The sequence below is a fragment of the Aspergillus neoniger genome (assembly GCF_003184625.1).
Source record: "Aspergillus neoniger CBS 115656 unplaced genomic scaffold BO87scaffold_22, whole genome shotgun sequence".
Lineage (NCBI taxonomy): Eukaryota > Fungi > Ascomycota > Eurotiomycetes > Eurotiales > Aspergillaceae > Aspergillus > Aspergillus neoniger.
In genome coordinates this window covers 553,657-569,779 of record NW_020291150.1, presented here as the reverse complement: position 1 = coordinate 569,779, position 16,123 = coordinate 553,657, and the positions used below count along the sequence as shown (strand labels likewise).

Sequence of the window (16,123 nt, the reverse complement as noted above, 5' to 3'; positions counted from 1 at the left end):
ATAGGGAAGCGCTGAAGCTAATAACCAGTAACTGTGACTGGTTTGTGGTCGCGGGGTACGGTGACGAAAGGTGATGGGCTCTACTTCTCTGTTTACTCGAAACATCACCTATCGGTGAAGCATAGTCGGTTACCGAAAAGGGCACAGCCCCGACGACATAGAGATAACAGGATGACTGACTCCCATAAACTCTCACAGCAGCTTGAGTAGAATTTGTTATGCTATGTCATTGGCCATATTTCACATGTCCTGGCACTCAACTAATATACATGGCACAGTCTATCATACAGTCTAATCGCTCATACTACATACCCTCGTCATGAACACGGAATGTCAGCCCCTCGGCCATAGCAATTGCTCCCTCCATGTTGCCCTTGTTGTACAAGAACAAGCCCTGTAAAGCAGCAGCGCTGGTGCTCTTCGTCCGATCAGCCTTGACGCCGTTCTCGTCCTCGATCAGCCCTAATTCTTGTAGCCGGTCGAGGAAGACCTGTCGATTGGTGCCACTGGGGTCAAGCTCTCCGTAGAACCGGTCCCAGAGACAGCCGACTTGATAGCGAGTCACTTCGCCCAGACGCACCGTCATGTCCACGCGACCCGGTCGGACTAGCGCCTCGTCAAGTCGTTCGACGTGGTTGGTGGTGAGGAAGATAATCCGTTCCTCGGCGCTTGCAACGCCATCCAGAGCATTCAGAAGACCCGAGAATGTAACATTGGCTCCGCGATAACCATCCTCGTCCGTTTGAGTCCGGCGATTCGAGAACGCAGCATCTACATCCTCGAGCAAAACTAGGGTTCGGTTCGGAACAATCGTCAGAAGGTGATTCAGCCGATCATCCGTCAATCCCCGTTCGCTGAGGTTCAAAATAGCAATGTCGTAGTCCAATTCGCCCGCCAAGGCTTGGATGAACGAACTCTTACCCGTTCCCGGGGGACCGTAGAGGAGATAACCACGGCGGTAGGGGATACCTCGGTCGTGATACCATTTGCCACTGCCCACAAAGTCCTGCACATCCTCGACAATTCGCTCCTTGACTCCTTCGTCGAGAACCACCGACTCCAACGGACGCTTCCGGCGCGGCTGTCCAAAAAGCTTCCATTCGGTGCCCCAGCTGTTGTAGATGGATGTCTTGCCTTCGTGAGATTTGGCCGCATACGCATGCGCTTCAGTGAAGAGGTCTTCGAACACATGTCGATGCGAGTAAAGGGTAGTCAGAGTGATGGTCTCCCACGGCCGGCCCGTGTGTAGGTCCTGGGACTTGGACTCTCGCATCCGGTTGACGAAGATGAACGCGTTCTTGTAGCGCAAAACATGCCTTCCGGGTCCAGGTACCAGCGCGAAATGTGTATGTATCGCCCCATTGCTGTGCTCGACTTTTTGCGTTTGAATCGAGAGGTGGCGCATCCCGGGGGTCAGCCTCTGTAGTATGGACTCCATGAAACCAGACCTGCTGGCAGCGGAGCGGGCCGTATTAAGCTGCGATTGTTGGTATAGTGTCATCCAGTGAAGGAACCACGGGTAGGAGTCGTCCTTGATGCTGATTTCGACGTCGACAAGCATGCGCCGACGGAGGAGAGCGGCGCCATGGCGGAAGCCTTTTTGTGCGAGACTGACTCCGGCTCCCAGACCGGCAAGACCAAATCCCTATGAAAACAACTTCCTGTCAGCGATTGGGTTTGGCAGCAGACATAGCTCCAACAGCTTGAGGAACTTACTGCGGTGAAAAAAGGATTGTTGGTTAGCTGGGAGAGAAGGCCTCCGTCGCCTGTAGGCTGCCCCGCTGCTTGGATGGCATCTTTCCGTTGCTGCGCAATCAGATCGCCAGGCGAAGGCAGCCCTGGAGTACTTGATGGTCCATTGGGGTCCATGCCAACAGAAGAACAATCATGCACCGCCACCTACAGTTGTCTGATTCCTTGAGCACATGTCCGCAATTGTTCCTGTCGGGGAGTCGGAGTTTATGACGGGCCGAGATCGACTCGGGGTTTCACGGGCAATCGGAAATGGGGAAGTCCTCCAGTGCTAAGACCTCTAAAAGGGATGGCCCTGGCTTCATTGTCTACGCATCCCAGTCCAATAATATCACACCTTGGATTATCGTACACTAGGCGTCAGTAGAGCTACGTAGACTAAGCCCCGGATGTCTTCATGAAAGGCCACAACACAACCTATACGAGATAGGCAGAACATCGGCGATGTCATCACTCCGCCCCGGAGATAACGGGCTTTACACCGTCATCGCCGTTCCTCTTTTTTTTATTCACCAAAAGGGGGACTGCGTTGAATCAAAGTCTGACATGGGCTAGAGCATGTTGAGTTATCATATTTTTTGAGATATACGGGCGGGAGTACCCATTTATCTTCATTGTTAAGGCAGCCGCCACCAAGCTTCGTATAAATCCTTCCCCGCCCTCGATTCTTGAAGACAATGCGAGCATTCCTGCGAGGCGTCTTTTGTTTCCGACAGGGCAGCACTTCTGCACCTAGATTGTCATCCCCACAGAGACGCAACATGACCAAAGCTACTTCCGCAGCTTCAACGTCGGCAGCCCTCTACTCCCTAGCCGTTGTTCTCTCCCCAGCCTCTGAGGGACCTGAGGATGTCAAGGAGAAAGCTCACCATCTCAAAAATGGCTTTCAAAACCCCTGGGAGTATGTCATTTGTACCTATCGCAAGAAAATGATAGTATCTTCTGACTAATGTATTGCTGCAGCTCATGGCAATCTCCGACAGTTGGTAACGCTCTTCGCATGTGGGGGTAAGTTACAAGTCCTCTCCTAGATGTTTAGTATACAATTCTGACATCTGCATTGAAGGGGAATCATAACGGGGAAAATCAAGTTTCCAGACGTCACGCCTCCTACAGTGCCTGTTCAGCAGCCGAAGTTTCTACCTGATCGGGAAACATCTGGTCTGCGGGCGACATGGCTTGGCCATGCGTGTTACTACGTCGAATTTCCCAATGGCCTACGAGTTCTGTTCGACCCGGTATTCGAGGACCGTTGCTCTCCGGTCTCCTTCATGGGCCCAAAGCGCTTCACTGAGATGCCATGCCGCATCGAGGACATCCCAATTATCGATGCGGTGGTAATCTCCCACAACCATTACGATCATCTCTCTCATCCAACTGTCATGGAAATCTCGCGACGCCATCCCAATTGTCACTTCTTTGCACCCCTTGGCAATAAAGCATGGTTCAGCAGCATTGGGATAGACAAAATGACTGAGCTCGATTGGTGGGACGAGCGAGACATTGTTCTTTCACCCTCGCATGAATCAGTCACCGAGGCCGGTGCCGGTGAGGGCCAGAGTTCAAACCAGTCTAATATCACGGCTCGCATCAGCTGCTTGCCTTCGCAGCACACAAGCAATCGGGGTGTGTTTGATCGATCAAAGACCCTGTGGGCGTCGTGGGGCATCGAAGCCGGAGGTCGGAAGCTGTGGTTTGCAGGGTATGTATAACTACCGAGGAGATGCCTTGAATTATCTAACCAAGATTGTCATATAGAGACACAGGATATCGGAATGTGCCAGAGCTCCCTGCCGGTACCGATGATCATGCTCCGGAGTACAATTTCCCCTCATGTCCTGCGTTTAAACAAATTGGTCGATTCCGGGGACCCTTTGACCTCGGATTGATCCCGATTGGCGCCTACTCACCCAGATGGTTCATGAGCCCTATGCATGCGGACCCTGATGATGCAGTGCAAATTTTCCGGGATACCAAATGCAAAAGAGCCATGGCTATCCATTGGGGAACTTGGGTCTTGACAGATGAAGATGTCCTTGAGCCACCAAAGAAATTGAAGGAGGCGCTCACCAAGTATGGCTATCCAGAGGTCGGGGCATTTGATGTTTGTGACATCGGCGAAAGTCGGGAATTCTAATGGTCATGTGCGCCTGGGAAAGTTTGGGGTACTTATTATACTTACTTTAATATTGCTGTACGATAGCTGCATGTTGATCATTGTGCGTGCACCCGGATAGACGCTCACAACTCTATAATCCATACATATCTTTCTTCCCCTCACCGTCTTTTTTTATACATGTGATGAGTCTCTAGATCAACCCTCCGAAATAGTCAATGCTCCTATCGAGTGCAAGGCTTCAAAAAGAGGCTCTGACCCATGTGATGGCACGGGCCTATTTACGGAGCGTGCCAGTGAATGACCCTGCACCAACAACGCGTTCAAGGTGCATACGGCGTTTCCCTTATTCCATTACTAGACCGGGCAAACAAATATGATCGTACCCCCAGACCAGATGACCAATTGCAGCTGTTCTTTAAAAAGCTACTGGAGGCAATGACCCGTTTAGCAGTAAAGGTGACATGGGAATGATCCGCTTCCCCAAAATTGAATTGACGCCGATAGGAGCCATACTCGTCTCAATTTTGCTGAATGACTCAAAGTTTCATCAGCTCGGTCGCCTCTATCTATCTCACTGAATTCATCTATCACGTACATATATTTTTGGCCCCATCTCACCAACTGCTCAGCCTCTCATTTCCCCGACCAAAACCCCATCCCCAGCGCGTGCTCTCACCACGTCAGCAAACAACTAAATCCATCATGGCTACCATAATGCAGCAAAGCCCACAAGATGCCAGCTATTTCTGGCGAAGCAGTTCAGATACCTGGACGAGCAATCACGTATGGGAACCACAAGAGCGCAGACGCTCCATGGACGACGAAGAGGAAGTACTCTACGAACTCGACGAAGTCGCCTTAGCACAACTACCACTGCATCTCCAACACAACATGCGTCAAATACAGCTGGAACGAATACGCAAACTACTGCACGACCGGGATCCGTGTTCCGGCCTTGACCCCAGACCTGTACACCCTAATCCCTACGCGCAAACCTGGTTCAAGAACATGATGGCGCGACTCTCAGCAGACCAAGAGATGAATGAAGTCCACAAATGGCGCCAGTCGGTACAGCTTGACGGCGAACCAGACGACACTACCTGGCCTCTGGTTCCACGACAGTGGACTGGCAACAGACAGCACTATGATCGGAGAACCTGGCACTTTGATCATGCGACTTCGGGTGAAAATAGTTTCAACGCTTATTCGACAGGCAGCACACGTGTATGCAGTCTGCATGGACTGGGGGTCAATGAGTTTGGATTCCGCCTATCCGAGTCTGGTTCACATGGTAGTAGAGACCAGAAGCAGGAGGTCGGGAAGGTCTCTTCGAAGCCTCGGAAGAGGAATTTGTCTCTTATTACGCATATGCGGGCTCATGTGCGTTTTCGGGTACGCAAGAGTGTTCAGAAGCTAAGCAAGCTCCTGAAGAAGTGATCTGGTTCTTCAACGCCGGTTTGTGTCGTCGAATCATTTGAACATTTGGGGAAAAGTTTGGGTTTGTTTTCTTAGGAGTTTGGCGTTATGGGTTATAGGGTATACCTGGATAGCGGGCGTTATGAAGCATCTGTGCAAGATGAGCTTTTATTTCGTGAATGATATGAATTACTCTTTAAGACCCAAAGGAAGAAACTATTCGCTTCCATGGCATGCGATGATGCTCCGTAGATAGATCAGGGGGAAAAGGATAGCACTAGACCCAAAGCAGAATGGTGGCGGTGAGCTCTTCTTGTCCGCAATCCCACTTCGAAAGGTGCGCTGGAAATTTGATAGGGACGGCGGGCAACAAAACAACTCCAGTTCCCCTCCACGAGCAAAAAAGGCCCCTATCTTTGACCGCTTGTCGATCGGCTCCGGAGTTTACTCCATCTTTTCCTAGGGACCGTTTGAATTTCTCTCTTCCTTTTCCGACGCAAGTCAACAAACCACCGCCATCATGCAAGCACCGGTGGTGGTGATGAGTATGTCCCAATCGAGGGGAACTGCCCGGGACTTGGCTTCTGATTGCTAACATGGTTCTTTAGACACCAATGCTGGTGAGAGACAGGTTGGTCGTAAAGCCCAGCTGTCTAATATCGCTGCTGCGAAGACGTACGTGATTGATCCCCTCCCACTCTTCCCCGCTTCCGGCACTTCTGACACGGGGCCTGGCATTACAGTGTCGCGGATATTATTCGGTCATGTCTGGGACCTAAGGCTATGCTGAAGATGCTTCTCGACCCCATGGGCGGTATTGTTTTGACGAACGATGGACACGCTATCCTGAGAGAAATCGAGGTGTCGCACCCCGCTGCGAAGAGCATGATCGAGTTGAGTCGGACCCAGGACGAGGAAGTTGGTGATGGAACAACGACTGTTATTATTCTGGGTATGTGCTGGCTGAATCGTGCTTATCGCATGATGGACCTGATATTTCATGGGATGACTCGCTAACCTGTACTAGCTGGTGAGATGCTCGCTCAGGCCCTCCCCCAGCTCGAACGTAACATTCACCCCGTTGTCATCATCTCGGCTTTCAAGCGTGCTCTGGCCGACGCCCTTGCCATTGTGGAGGAAGTTTCGATACCCGTGGATATTGATGATGACAAGGCTATGTACACCCTCATTCAGTCGTCTATCGGCACGAAGTTCGTTTCCCGGTGGTCGGAGCTCATGTGCAGCCTCGCTCTGAAGGCTGTCCGGACCGTGTCTTTCGATGCTGGTGGTGGAAAGCGGGAGGTCGACATCAAGCGGTACGCTCGTGTTGAGAAGATTCCCGGTGGTCAGATTGAGGACAGTGAGGTTATCGACGGTGTCATGGTCAACAAGGACATCACCCACCCCAAGATGCGGAGGAGGATAGAGAACCCCCGTGTTCTGCTGCTCGACTGCCCGTTGGAATACAAGAAGGGTGAATCGCAGACGAACATCGAGATTACCAAGGAGGACGACTGGAACCGTATCCTGCAGATTGAAGAGGAACAGGTTAAGGCCATGTGCGATGCTATCATCGCCCTCAAGCCTGACGTTGTCATTACGGAGAAGGGTGTTTCAGGTAGGGATCTAACTTTTATTTGCAGGCATTCGACTTGCTAACACTTCCCAGACCTTGCCCAGCACTACCTGGTGAAGGCCAACATCACCGCCCTCCGCCGTGTGAGAAAGACCGATAACAACCGTATCGCCAGAGCCACGGGTGCGACCATCGTGAACCGTGTCGACGACCTCCAGGAGTCCGACGTTGGAACTCAGTGCGGACTTTTCGAGATCGAGAAAATTGGCGACGAGTACTTCACCTTCCTCAGAAAGTGCCAGAACCCCAAGGCTTGCACTATCCTTCTCCGCGGCCCCTCCAAGGACATCATCAACGAGATCGAGCGGAACCTCCAGGACGCCATGGCCGTTGCCCGGAACGTCATCTTCCACCCCCGTCTTTCCCCCGGTGGTGGTGCCATTGAAATGGCTGTGTCTGTCAGATTGAGCCAGTTGGCCAAGTCCATTGAGGGTGTCCAGCAATGGCCCTACAAGGCTGTTGCCGATGCCATGGAGGTTATCCCCAGAACATTGGCACAGAACGCCGGTGCCAGCCCTATCCGTGTCCTCACCCGCATGAGGGCCAAGCACGTTGAGGGCCAGACCACATGGGGTCTCGACGGTGACTCCGGTGCCTTGGTGGACATGAAGGAGTATGGCGTCTGGGAGCCCGAGGCGGTTAAGCTTCAGAGCATCAAGACCGCTGTCGAGGTGAGCACAAGTACATCCTACTCTATATCGACTCAAACTGACTGTCTCTCTAGTCCGCATGCTTGCTCCTCCGTGTCGACGATATCTGCAGTGGCAAGTCTGCTCAGCAGGCCGGTGCCGGTCTCGGTGTCGGTGGTGGAGATGATTAAATCAATTAAGACGAACCGAAATAAAACTGCGTACATAATGCTGCACGATTACCATTTGGACTTCTTGTATGAATATCCTAGACCAAAAATTACAATGGGTATCTTCATATCGTACAATCTCTAGCCTCTGTAGGCCCCGGTTCCTTCGTAGCCCGTATATAGTATACCCCCCTTCTCCATTCAGTCATCATGAATAATCACTCCGGGCACCTCGGCAACCTCCTCAGGACCATTCCTATCCCCATTCTCAGTTCCGTCCTTTTTATCCCCATCAGCACCACCCGCAACCTTCTTCCCCGTCTCGTCAACAGCCATCTTATCCCCCCCATTCGACGCACCACCCCCACTACCACCCTTCTTCCCCTTCTTCGCATTCCTCTTCTCCCTCTTCTTCCGATTCTTCTCCGTTTTCTCTTCATCCTTCCTCTGCGCTTCCTCCCGCTTCTGCTCCCACTCCTTATCCTCCTTTTCCTTGTCAACCTCGCTCTGCATCAGCCGCTGCCGCTCGTACTCCCTCCGCCGACTAGCCTTGTAGACATGGAACTCGCCCGACCCCGCACCAGCAGAGGAACCCTGGACGTTGGCGACAATCTCTGGCGGCGGCGGTAGCGATGTCGAGGTTCGTTGCTTGGAGGGGTCCGGAAGCTTAATTTCTTTTGTGGGGTCGCGGAAAAGAGACTCGATTTGCGTGGCGTGTTCGTCGAGCGCTGTCACGGCGCGGCGTTTGGTGGGACGTTTGCTGCGCGGGTCTGCGCTGGTAGGGATTGACTCGGGGCCTGGTTCGGACATTTTGGATGCGGTTATTTGTATATATTGATGTAAGAGTGGGAGGGTAAATTGGCTGCGCTTGTCTAGAAGAGATTGATGAGCCTCTTGGTCTAGAGAGGAGGCTGATGTGAGAGTGTTTGTAGTTTTGTATAAGTAGGTGCAGAATGAGGAGCCAGTAGTAGTCTAGCTCGAGAATAGCAATTGCCGGGGTGAAACCTGGGCGGTGAGACGCGCCGTTGGGGTTGCTCTTATCGATCGATTGGCCGGGATTGGATCGCGGGCTGGTTCCATCAGCATGAACGCCGATTACTTTCCCAGTCGGGAACTCAAATGTATACAACTTGGACATGTGAGGAGTAGCCTGTCGGCCCGCCCATCTTGGTCATCAGGAGAATATATTGCTCCGAGATCTTGAAGATTATATTCAAGTGGTTATTAGTCTCTCGACTTATCTATAATTCATCAAGTTGAAGTACTTATAATTCTATCGGCCGCTGCATCAGCCCGTGGCACATGACAGACCCTGGCTGTGCTTTTTCCTAGTAGTAATGTTATCATCCTCCGGGATCTCCCACCTTCCCCTCAGACATTCTTTTCTTTCCTTTGGCTCGTATTGCGTGCTCTAGTTGATATCCATCGTATATTTACTTGTATGAGTATGTGCCTTCAAACCTCGCTTGGGGCTGCGTACTTCTCCATCATATCTCACTTGCTACCTTCTACCCCGCCAGCATGAATACGAGTGGCGTCCCCAACGCCCCGAATCCGGGGACTTCACGTACTTTCCAGGTCAGCATTGAGTGGGCTACGGAGACTTCATTATCAGCCCGGAGTACCTAATGATTAATAGTTTGATCTCAACGATGTTTGCTGTTTGAAATCAAATCCATCTTTAACGGGTATTATTGTAGTATGGCTCCCGTTGATAGTATCGCAGCATGTGGGTCTTACTTTGCTAATATACAAGCACAGAGAACATATCTCGATGTACGTGTCTTCTACGGCCGATAACTTCAATAGAACAATGGCTCAAATAGACTGACACGGCATGCCCAAGGTGTATCCGTTGGGACCACCGGAAGATGATTTGATGGTCTCATATACATCAGTGCCACAAGACGTCCTGACTGAGTACTTACAAACCGGTGTGGTAGGTCGTCAGGTATCATTAACCAGAAATCATGTCCACTAAACCCATCTTCTGTTATAGCCACGCAAAGGATATGTCATTGTTCAGTTCAGTTGGGTTTCGCAAGGATGTTCTCTCATCCACGAGGATGACCTCGAGCTACTCGATAGGTACATCAGCTTCGGTAGCTACGTCAAAAGAAATTCGGACGACACAATGTATGGCACGGTCATCGGTGCATCCGCTACATGTACACTCGAGCCGGTTGCGTATCGTAACTATGACGAGTCGTTGGGCGAATATGGCTCCGTCGAGTTCAACGAGTGGCTCATGCCTCGCAGCCGCAAAAAGCCCGGGGCCAATTCTTCGCGTCCTTCGCCAATACATGATGTGCCTTTATCTGAGCTCATGCATCATGAGCCGTTTATCAACGATGACTTGATCATTTACCGTCAGAAGCTGGGAATCATTCGGCAGGTTGACCGGGATGCTATACTGCGCGTTTCCAACGTGCCTGTCTCGCTTGTTGATCCCAAAGCTCTTGAAGTCCCTTGCCCTTTCGATGACAATGAGCTCATATGGATGCCCAAGGGCCAGCCATGTAGAGTTGTGGACACTAACTTGCGATACATGGAGCATGACTACGTGATTCCTGGTCAGTATGTGTGTACGAAATACGAAAATATGCGCGGGATAAAAGGAGGTATAGTTCCAAAGAAAGATCCCCGTTCCTTTGGCCACGGCCATGTCCTGTCCACACCAGCTACGGAATATAAGGTGGAATGGCTTTGTACAAATGTGTTCGGTCTCGGAACATGTGAGATCCCGAATGGAACAGAGACTCTCAGAGCATCTGTCTTGGAACGCGATGCTGTGATATGCGACTTCGAAAATCTCTCGACTGGGGGAACAGTGAAATCGGCCACCTCACTTCAAATCGGTGATATGATACGTTTTCGAGATCCGAAAAGTGCCTTTCAAAAGTATTGTTACCAAAATATGCCTCCCGAAGAGACTTTTGGTTATGACATGAACATGTTCCATATTACCTCAAGAAAGACAGTACTGACCGTCAGATGGTTGGACGGGAGTGTTACCACCGAAGATATAAAATCCCTTCGTTGGGACCCCGGGCTTGATGAAAATATATGGCCCGGGAGCATCGTCGTCCTGAAGGATGGGATTGAGACCATGAATTGGCCCGGCTTTGAATCCACACCTACATATATCCGGCAACTGCCTAGTCATATGAGACACAGGGATTCAAAAATTCGAGCAAGAACAGTGGGTGTTGTCCAAGCTGTTAACATCCGAGAGCGAATAGTTACCGTCCGGTGGTATAAGGATCCTTATCTTATACTTCTGCATGGCGGGCAGATCCTAGCTTCTCTTTACTCCAAGCTGGGCGAGCTGAGTGAGACAATCAGCCAAGTATCTCTGTATGAGCTTGACGTGTTTCCTTGCCTGGAAAGATCGCATGGTGATATTGTGCTTCTCGCCCCAGACACCATCCATACCTCGGTCCTGACGGAAGGGTCACTGAGTGCAGACAACGTCGCTGGTCCTTGCACATTTAGTTATACCTCGTCATTGTCACTTTCGCAAATGCACTCATATCTGAAGGATATGAGTCTCGCCATGTTCAATTGGGAATGGTTCAAAAGTACGACTACAATTGACACCTCACCTCTTCCTCCGAGACATAGTCACCACTATCAGCGTAAGCTCAGTGAAAGATCCACTGCAGACTTCGTCGCCCAAATCATTGCGATTGATGCCAATGGCGAGATTACTGTTCGGCTGGCTGGTACTTGTTGCGAAGTCCGCGTTCCGTTTGAAAGGATTATGATGGTCATGGATGGAGGCTTCACCACTCAACTCGGGGTTCCAGCTCCAGGTGATCTATCGACCACTTCAATGCACTCAGCTTATACATATAAAGAAGGGGATCCAGGAGTTGGTGATGAGGAGGGGCTTTTACATTTTGATGATGAAGAAGGGTTCTCGAGTGATGATGATGAGGATATGTCGGAGACGACGCTCCAGGAAGCCCTGCGCCGATATGTCAATGGTGAGGATGGTATTCTACTTGATGATGAAGAAGAATGGATTTCAGGTAATGACGAGGAGGAAGAGGAGGAAGCCATCTCAGGTAGTGATAATGAAGATATGTCGGAGATCAAATGTGCTGTATATCGATATGTCGATTCTGGTTCTGCAGATACCGGCTATTCCGGAGATGCAAACATGAAGACGGACAATGACTCCGACTTTGATATGAGAGATGCTTCAGATGGAGTAGTTGAACAGAGTGAGGAAATGACATTGCCTCCAGGGTTCACCATCTTGGAAGGTGCCCCTCCCTCAGATCATCATTTCATCTCGAGAGACGAGGCGGGGGGCTCGACCTTACGCACCAAGCGTATCCAGAGGGAATATGACATACTCGGCGAATCACTTCCTTCCGGGATTTTTGTGCGAGCATGGGAGTCAAGGATGGACCTGCTCAGGGTTTTGTTCATTGGGCCGGAGGGGACCCCTTACCAATATGCGCCGATCCTGATAGACTTCCATTTTCCAGGGGACTTTCCTAGAAAACCACCTGAGGCATTCTTTCACTCGTGGATCAGCGGCCAAGGAAGGATCAATCCGAACCTCTACGAAGATGGTAAGATCTGTCTGAGCATTCTAGGAACATGGCCCACTCAGAACCAGGAGGAAATGTGGTCAGCAACCAAGTCCACTGTTCTACAGATTCTGGTCTCAATTATGGGATTGGTTCTTGTGCAAAGCCCCTTCTACAGTAAGTCAATATCCTGAGCTATGTGTACAACTCAATATCACAGATTAATCGTGTACCAGATGAGGCCGGGTATGAAGTTTTTGCTGCGGAGGGCGGTAGACGAGTCGAGTCAGACAAGTATACAGAAAAGACATTCTTGACTACACGCAGATATATCAAGTGTGCCCTAGATCATCAAGTAAGTGGCATGGAGGACATTGTGGCTTGGAACTATTTGCCTAGTCGCTTGAATTCAGAAGACTGCAGCAGGCCACTCCTGCTCCGTCGCGCTATCGATACGGCATTGGCGATGATAGAGCATGAGGGGCATACCAGCAATGGAGAGGAGCGCAGTGCCTCGGCGTTTGTCTCGCGTCTTAGCCTGGGGGCTGTGGTCATGCTGCGAAAGTATATCACGGAGCTTGAGGCTTTGGAGGTAGATGCGACTGCCAAACAGTAGCCTCGACGTTGGAGAGTTATGCTGCAGACAGCCATAATGCTACTAACCTGTTGTGGATGGTTCATTAGGGGCCTTTGTCTTTATTATCCATCATGTCTATGATGCTTTAGTTCATGTTTGTGGAAGCTTTGGGGAGTGTATGGTTGGAAAGCGTTTGAATAGTAGCTGGGTCAAAGTCACTAAGATATATGCTACAAATATGCACTACTTGATATTATTTAAAATAGTTCAGGTTAGGTATCTCTTAGCATTTGGGGTTCAGTATAACGGTATCCTTGACTGGAACTCTGCTAGTAGGACTGAACTATAGCTAGCATTTATCCACAAATCAGGCGCTTAAACGAGCGTCACGGCATCGGCCGAACAAAAGAGACAGAAACTTGATGGTTGATAGAAAATTAGATTCATGATTAAATATTGATTAGTACATTGAGGAAGGATCAGACAATAAATGATCTGTAGAAGACAAGCAGAAGTAAACACAGTAAGTAGGAGAAAGCAAAAGCAGCACTGCGGCATTGGTCTTTGGCGTGTTCCGTTGGCAGCAGCGCCAGACCTTCGCTCTTCTTGCGCTCTTCTCTGTCCTCCCTCCCTCTTCTTTCTCCCCTCGCTTTTCTCTATTTATCCCCATTGATCTCCCATCTTCCCCTTCTCTTCATTTCCATCTTTTCCTGTGTTGTCTCTTCTCTGTTGTGTCGGTGAAATCCCTAGGTTATAAATACACCCTTCAACCCCGGGCGCGATCGCACCCATAAATCTTGGTTCCCTCTCAGCACGCAAACTTAACTTTCCCGCACGCAGTATCACCAGCCTTCTCTGCTCCCCGTGGTGCTTCTAAAATATGGGTGCCTATCGTCTCGGTAAGTTATTCTTTTCGTTCACTGCTCTCCTTGCATTCATCAAAGATGAGTTCCTCGCTGCCTCGCTCTTGATAGTTGGCTTTACTGTTTGCTTTTCCCCATGGATTTGTTGTCAACTTGCTTTACTGGGATGGGATGGGGGTGCGTTTGTTGTCCAACGGTGACTGCCAACTGTCACTATCAGCCAAGTCGTGAACCATTATTGTTTTGCTTGTTCCACAATTGTTGTTTGGTTTTAAATAGCATTTTCGACGGAGTTTATCCATCTCGCTCAAAATCTAATCATCTACACAGAGCAAGCCTCAACTGGCCGCGCTGGTTGCAAAAACAAAGAATGTAAAGACCAGGGCATCAAAATCCTCAAGGGCGAGTTGCGCCATGGCTCTTGGGTTGATACCGAACGCTTTCAGAGCTACTTCTGGCGTCACTGGTAGGTCTCGTAAATCTAATTACGAAAGAATGAAGCACCTCGCTAATGCTTTTTAACAGGGGCTGCGTCACCCCCAAGATCATTGCTAATATGGTCGAAACGGTTGGTGAGGAGGGCGAAAGAGACTGGTCGGCCTTGGATGGCTACGACGAGCTCCCTGAGGATCTGCAGGAGAAGGTCCGCAGGGCAATAGAGCAGGGCCATGTCGATGATGAGGACTGGAAGGGGGTAAGTTCATTGACTGCTTTTCTTATATTACAACATTTTTTGCGCTTTATATCATTTTTTTCTCTGTGAAGGTCTGACTTGTGTCCCAGGATGTCGAACTCAATCGGCCTGGAAAGACAGGATTCCGGAAGCGTGTGACTAAGAAGGATAATGTATGTCCTTCTGTTCAAAGAATACAGCTTCATCGATGCTAACCTACCCAGGACGAAACCGCGGAAGAATCCACTCCCAAGAAGGCCACTCCCCAAAGTAAGAAGCGCGCTCGCGCTGAACCCAAGGAGGAATCCGGCTCTGAAGCCGAGGCAGAGGACACCAAAGAGAATCCCAAGACTAAGAAAGCCACTTCCCAGACCAAGAAGCGTGCTCGTGCTGAGCCTAAGAAGGAAGCCGATTCTGACGCTGAAGAAGAGGCTATCAAAGAGACGCCTAAGACCAAGAAGGCTACTCCCCAGACCAAGAAGCGTACTAAAGCTGGAGCCGAAGCCGACGCTGATGAAGCTAAAGAAACGCCCAAGACCAAGAAGCCTCGCAAGAACAGTGCTGCCTCCAAGCAAGCACCTGTCGAGGATGAAGAGTCTGATGCTCCTCTTGTCGAAATGAATAAGAAGCCAGCCGCCACCAAGGGTAGGCGTGGCAAAGCTGCTGCTGCTGCTGCTGCTGAGGAGCCCGCCACTACTCGTCCCACCAGGGGCAGACCCGCGACAAAGAAGAAGAAGCAAGCCCCCGTTGCTGACGATGAGGGTGCAGCTGAACCTGAGCCGGCTGAGAAGCCAAAGCGGACATACAAGAAGAGAAAGTCTACCTGAAGATTGGTGTCGTCTGTTAATGAGGTATTAGTGCGCTGTTCATGTAAAGGAAGGTATGGAGGGGGTGCTTTATCTCGGTTTATTCTATCATTTACCTTTCTTTCATATGTCGTGTCTTCTAATTATTATTTCCCCTCTGTCATGTGCTACCTGTGACTTTGATAACGGCGTCCATATTGTGCATTTTAACACTGTCACTACATTAAGACTGTCCTATGTTGTTGCTGGCGTGAGCGTGACTATTCTCTGTGTACATGCATGCTGTGCTGGCTTCTCAGTCTCATATTTCTATTGTCATGTAACTTGTCCAGCCGTTATTGTATCCAATCAGTCATGTCATGGTCATATTATGCGTTGATAGGCTGTAATATTACTACTATTGCTGGTGCAGACATTATTTACTTATTCAATTATTACTGCAGTGAACCATATTAGATAATTTCTGGTAACTATAGGGAAGTAATAACCACTACTACTCTCGAAATAATCTACTAGTATCTATAAATCCCAAACCTCAGAAAATGAGCCAGATTGATTGATATCTTCACCTATATGCAACAAATACCACAGAGCTAACCAGGCAGCACAAGTCTCTAACCAAGTAACATATTGTCCAGAACATCATCTATTCATCTAGCTGAACACTGCATACACCCCATCCAAATAATCACAGTCACCAATCCTCACCATATAGTTTTATAAACATACCCCCCTCCCATCCCCGCAAGCTCAATCATCATCTCCCTCCTTCATTTCCACACAAGCAGACAAATTTACCTCGAAGCCCTAGCAGTGTTATGCGACAGGGTGATCTTCAGCCATGATCTGGCGAGGCTGTTACTGCTAAGTCTACTGGGTAGGATGTCTGTTTAAAGCACGGGATCATGTGTGGTGTGTGTGTGCGGCTTCAGCCAAGA

At 49.9% G+C, this 16,123-nt stretch overlaps 7 protein-coding genes across 7 annotated transcripts; 5 read left to right on the top strand and 2 right to left on the bottom strand.

Moving 5' to 3' along the window:
• Positions 1–183: 183 nt before the first annotated feature.
• Positions 184–1,898, bottom strand: BO87DRAFT_337936 (bifunctional AAA family ATPase chaperone/translocase BCS1). The gene is made up of 2 exons (XM_025620572.1): positions 1,717–1,898; positions 184–1,645 (listed from the first exon to the last, which is right to left on the bottom strand). The coding sequence occupies exons 1-2, from the start codon at positions 1,867–1,869 to the stop codon at positions 305–307; spliced, it is 1,494 nt and encodes a 497-aa protein (XP_025478398.1). The 5' UTR covers positions 1,870–1,898; the 3' UTR covers positions 184–304.
• Positions 1,899–2,159: 261 nt separating this feature from the next.
• Positions 2,160–3,997, top strand: BO87DRAFT_337934 (putative Zn-dependent hydrolase/oxidoreductase family protein). The gene is made up of 4 exons (XM_025620571.1): positions 2,160–2,653; positions 2,716–2,760; positions 2,819–3,454; positions 3,511–3,997. The coding sequence occupies exons 1-4, from the start codon at positions 2,430–2,432 to the stop codon at positions 3,887–3,889; spliced, it is 1,284 nt and encodes a 427-aa protein (XP_025478397.1). The 5' UTR covers positions 2,160–2,429; the 3' UTR covers positions 3,890–3,997.
• Positions 3,998–4,573: 576 nt separating this feature from the next.
• BO87DRAFT_427469 (uncharacterized protein) lies at positions 4,574–5,308 on the top strand (the record flags this gene model as incomplete). The annotated part of the gene is made up of 1 exon (XM_025627407.1): positions 4,574–5,308. The coding sequence occupies one exon, from the start codon at positions 4,574–4,576 to the stop codon at positions 5,306–5,308; it is 735 nt and encodes a 244-aa protein (XP_025478396.1).
• A 499-nt stretch (positions 5,309–5,807) lies between these two features.
• On the top strand, positions 5,808–7,838 carry BO87DRAFT_439871 (chaperonin-containing T-complex subunit CCT3; the record flags this gene model as incomplete). Its single annotated transcript, XM_025627944.1, has 6 exons — positions 5,808–5,832; positions 5,896–5,962; positions 6,031–6,239; positions 6,315–6,905; positions 6,957–7,594; positions 7,648–7,838. 6 exons carry the CDS (start codon positions 5,808–5,810, stop codon positions 7,741–7,743), a joined length of 1,626 nt encoding a protein of 541 aa, XP_025478395.1. The 3' UTR covers positions 7,744–7,838.
• An 85-nt stretch (positions 7,839–7,923) lies between these two features.
• Positions 7,924–8,672, bottom strand: BO87DRAFT_362223 (PRKRIP1 family protein; the record flags this gene model as incomplete). The annotated part of the gene is made up of 1 exon (XM_025621622.1): positions 7,924–8,672. The coding sequence occupies exon 1, from the start codon at positions 8,530–8,532 to the stop codon at positions 7,924–7,926; it is 609 nt and encodes a 202-aa protein (XP_025478394.1). The 5' UTR covers positions 8,533–8,672.
• Positions 8,673–9,533: 861 nt separating this feature from the next.
• On the top strand, positions 9,534–13,052 carry BO87DRAFT_377976 (ubiquitin-conjugating enzyme E2). Its single transcript, XM_025623694.1, has 2 exons — positions 9,534–12,443; positions 12,503–13,052. Exons 1-2 carry the CDS (start codon positions 9,857–9,859, stop codon positions 12,880–12,882), a joined length of 2,967 nt encoding a protein of 988 aa, XP_025478393.1. The 5' UTR covers positions 9,534–9,856; the 3' UTR covers positions 12,883–13,052.
• Positions 13,053–13,481: 429 nt separating this feature from the next.
• Positions 13,482–15,590, top strand: BO87DRAFT_377975 (uncharacterized protein). Its single transcript, XM_025623693.1, has 5 exons — positions 13,482–13,742; positions 14,037–14,172; positions 14,232–14,400; positions 14,490–14,552; positions 14,604–15,590. Exons 1-5 carry the CDS (start codon positions 13,724–13,726, stop codon positions 15,204–15,206), a joined length of 990 nt encoding a protein of 329 aa, XP_025478392.1. The 5' UTR covers positions 13,482–13,723; the 3' UTR covers positions 15,207–15,590.
• Positions 15,591–16,123: the final 533 nt, after the last annotated feature.

Excerpts from the sequence above, each read along its gene's own strand:
- BO87DRAFT_337936 (XM_025620572.1), bottom strand. The coding sequence starts at position 1,869 with ATGGACCCCAATGGACCATCAAGTACTCCAGGGCTGCCTTCGCCTGGC. Across the intron at positions 1,646-1,716 it reads ACAATCCTTTTTTCACCGCA|GGATTTGGTCTTGCCGGTCT; the intron begins GTAAGTTCCTCA and ends TTGTTTTCATAG.
- BO87DRAFT_337934 (XM_025620571.1), top strand. The coding sequence starts at position 2,430 with ATGCGAGCATTCCTGCGAGGCGTCTTTTGTTTCCGACAGGGCAGCACT. Across the intron at positions 2,761-2,818 it reads AACGCTCTTCGCATGTGGGG|GGGAATCATAACGGGGAAAA; the intron begins GTAAGTTACAAG and ends TCTGCATTGAAG. Across the intron at positions 3,455-3,510 it reads CGGAAGCTGTGGTTTGCAGG|AGACACAGGATATCGGAATG; the intron begins GTATGTATAACT and ends ATTGTCATATAG.
- BO87DRAFT_377976 (XM_025623694.1), top strand. The coding sequence starts at position 9,857 with ATGTATGGCACGGTCATCGGTGCATCCGCTACATGTACACTCGAGCCG. Across the intron at positions 12,444-12,502 it reads TGTGCAAAGCCCCTTCTACA|ATGAGGCCGGGTATGAAGTT; the intron begins GTAAGTCAATAT and ends ATCGTGTACCAG.
- BO87DRAFT_377975 (XM_025623693.1), top strand. Across the intron at positions 14,173-14,231 it reads AGCTACTTCTGGCGTCACTG|GGGCTGCGTCACCCCCAAGA; the intron begins GTAGGTCTCGTA and ends GCTTTTTAACAG. Across the intron at positions 14,401-14,489 it reads ATGATGAGGACTGGAAGGGG|GATGTCGAACTCAATCGGCC; the intron begins GTAAGTTCATTG and ends CTTGTGTCCCAG.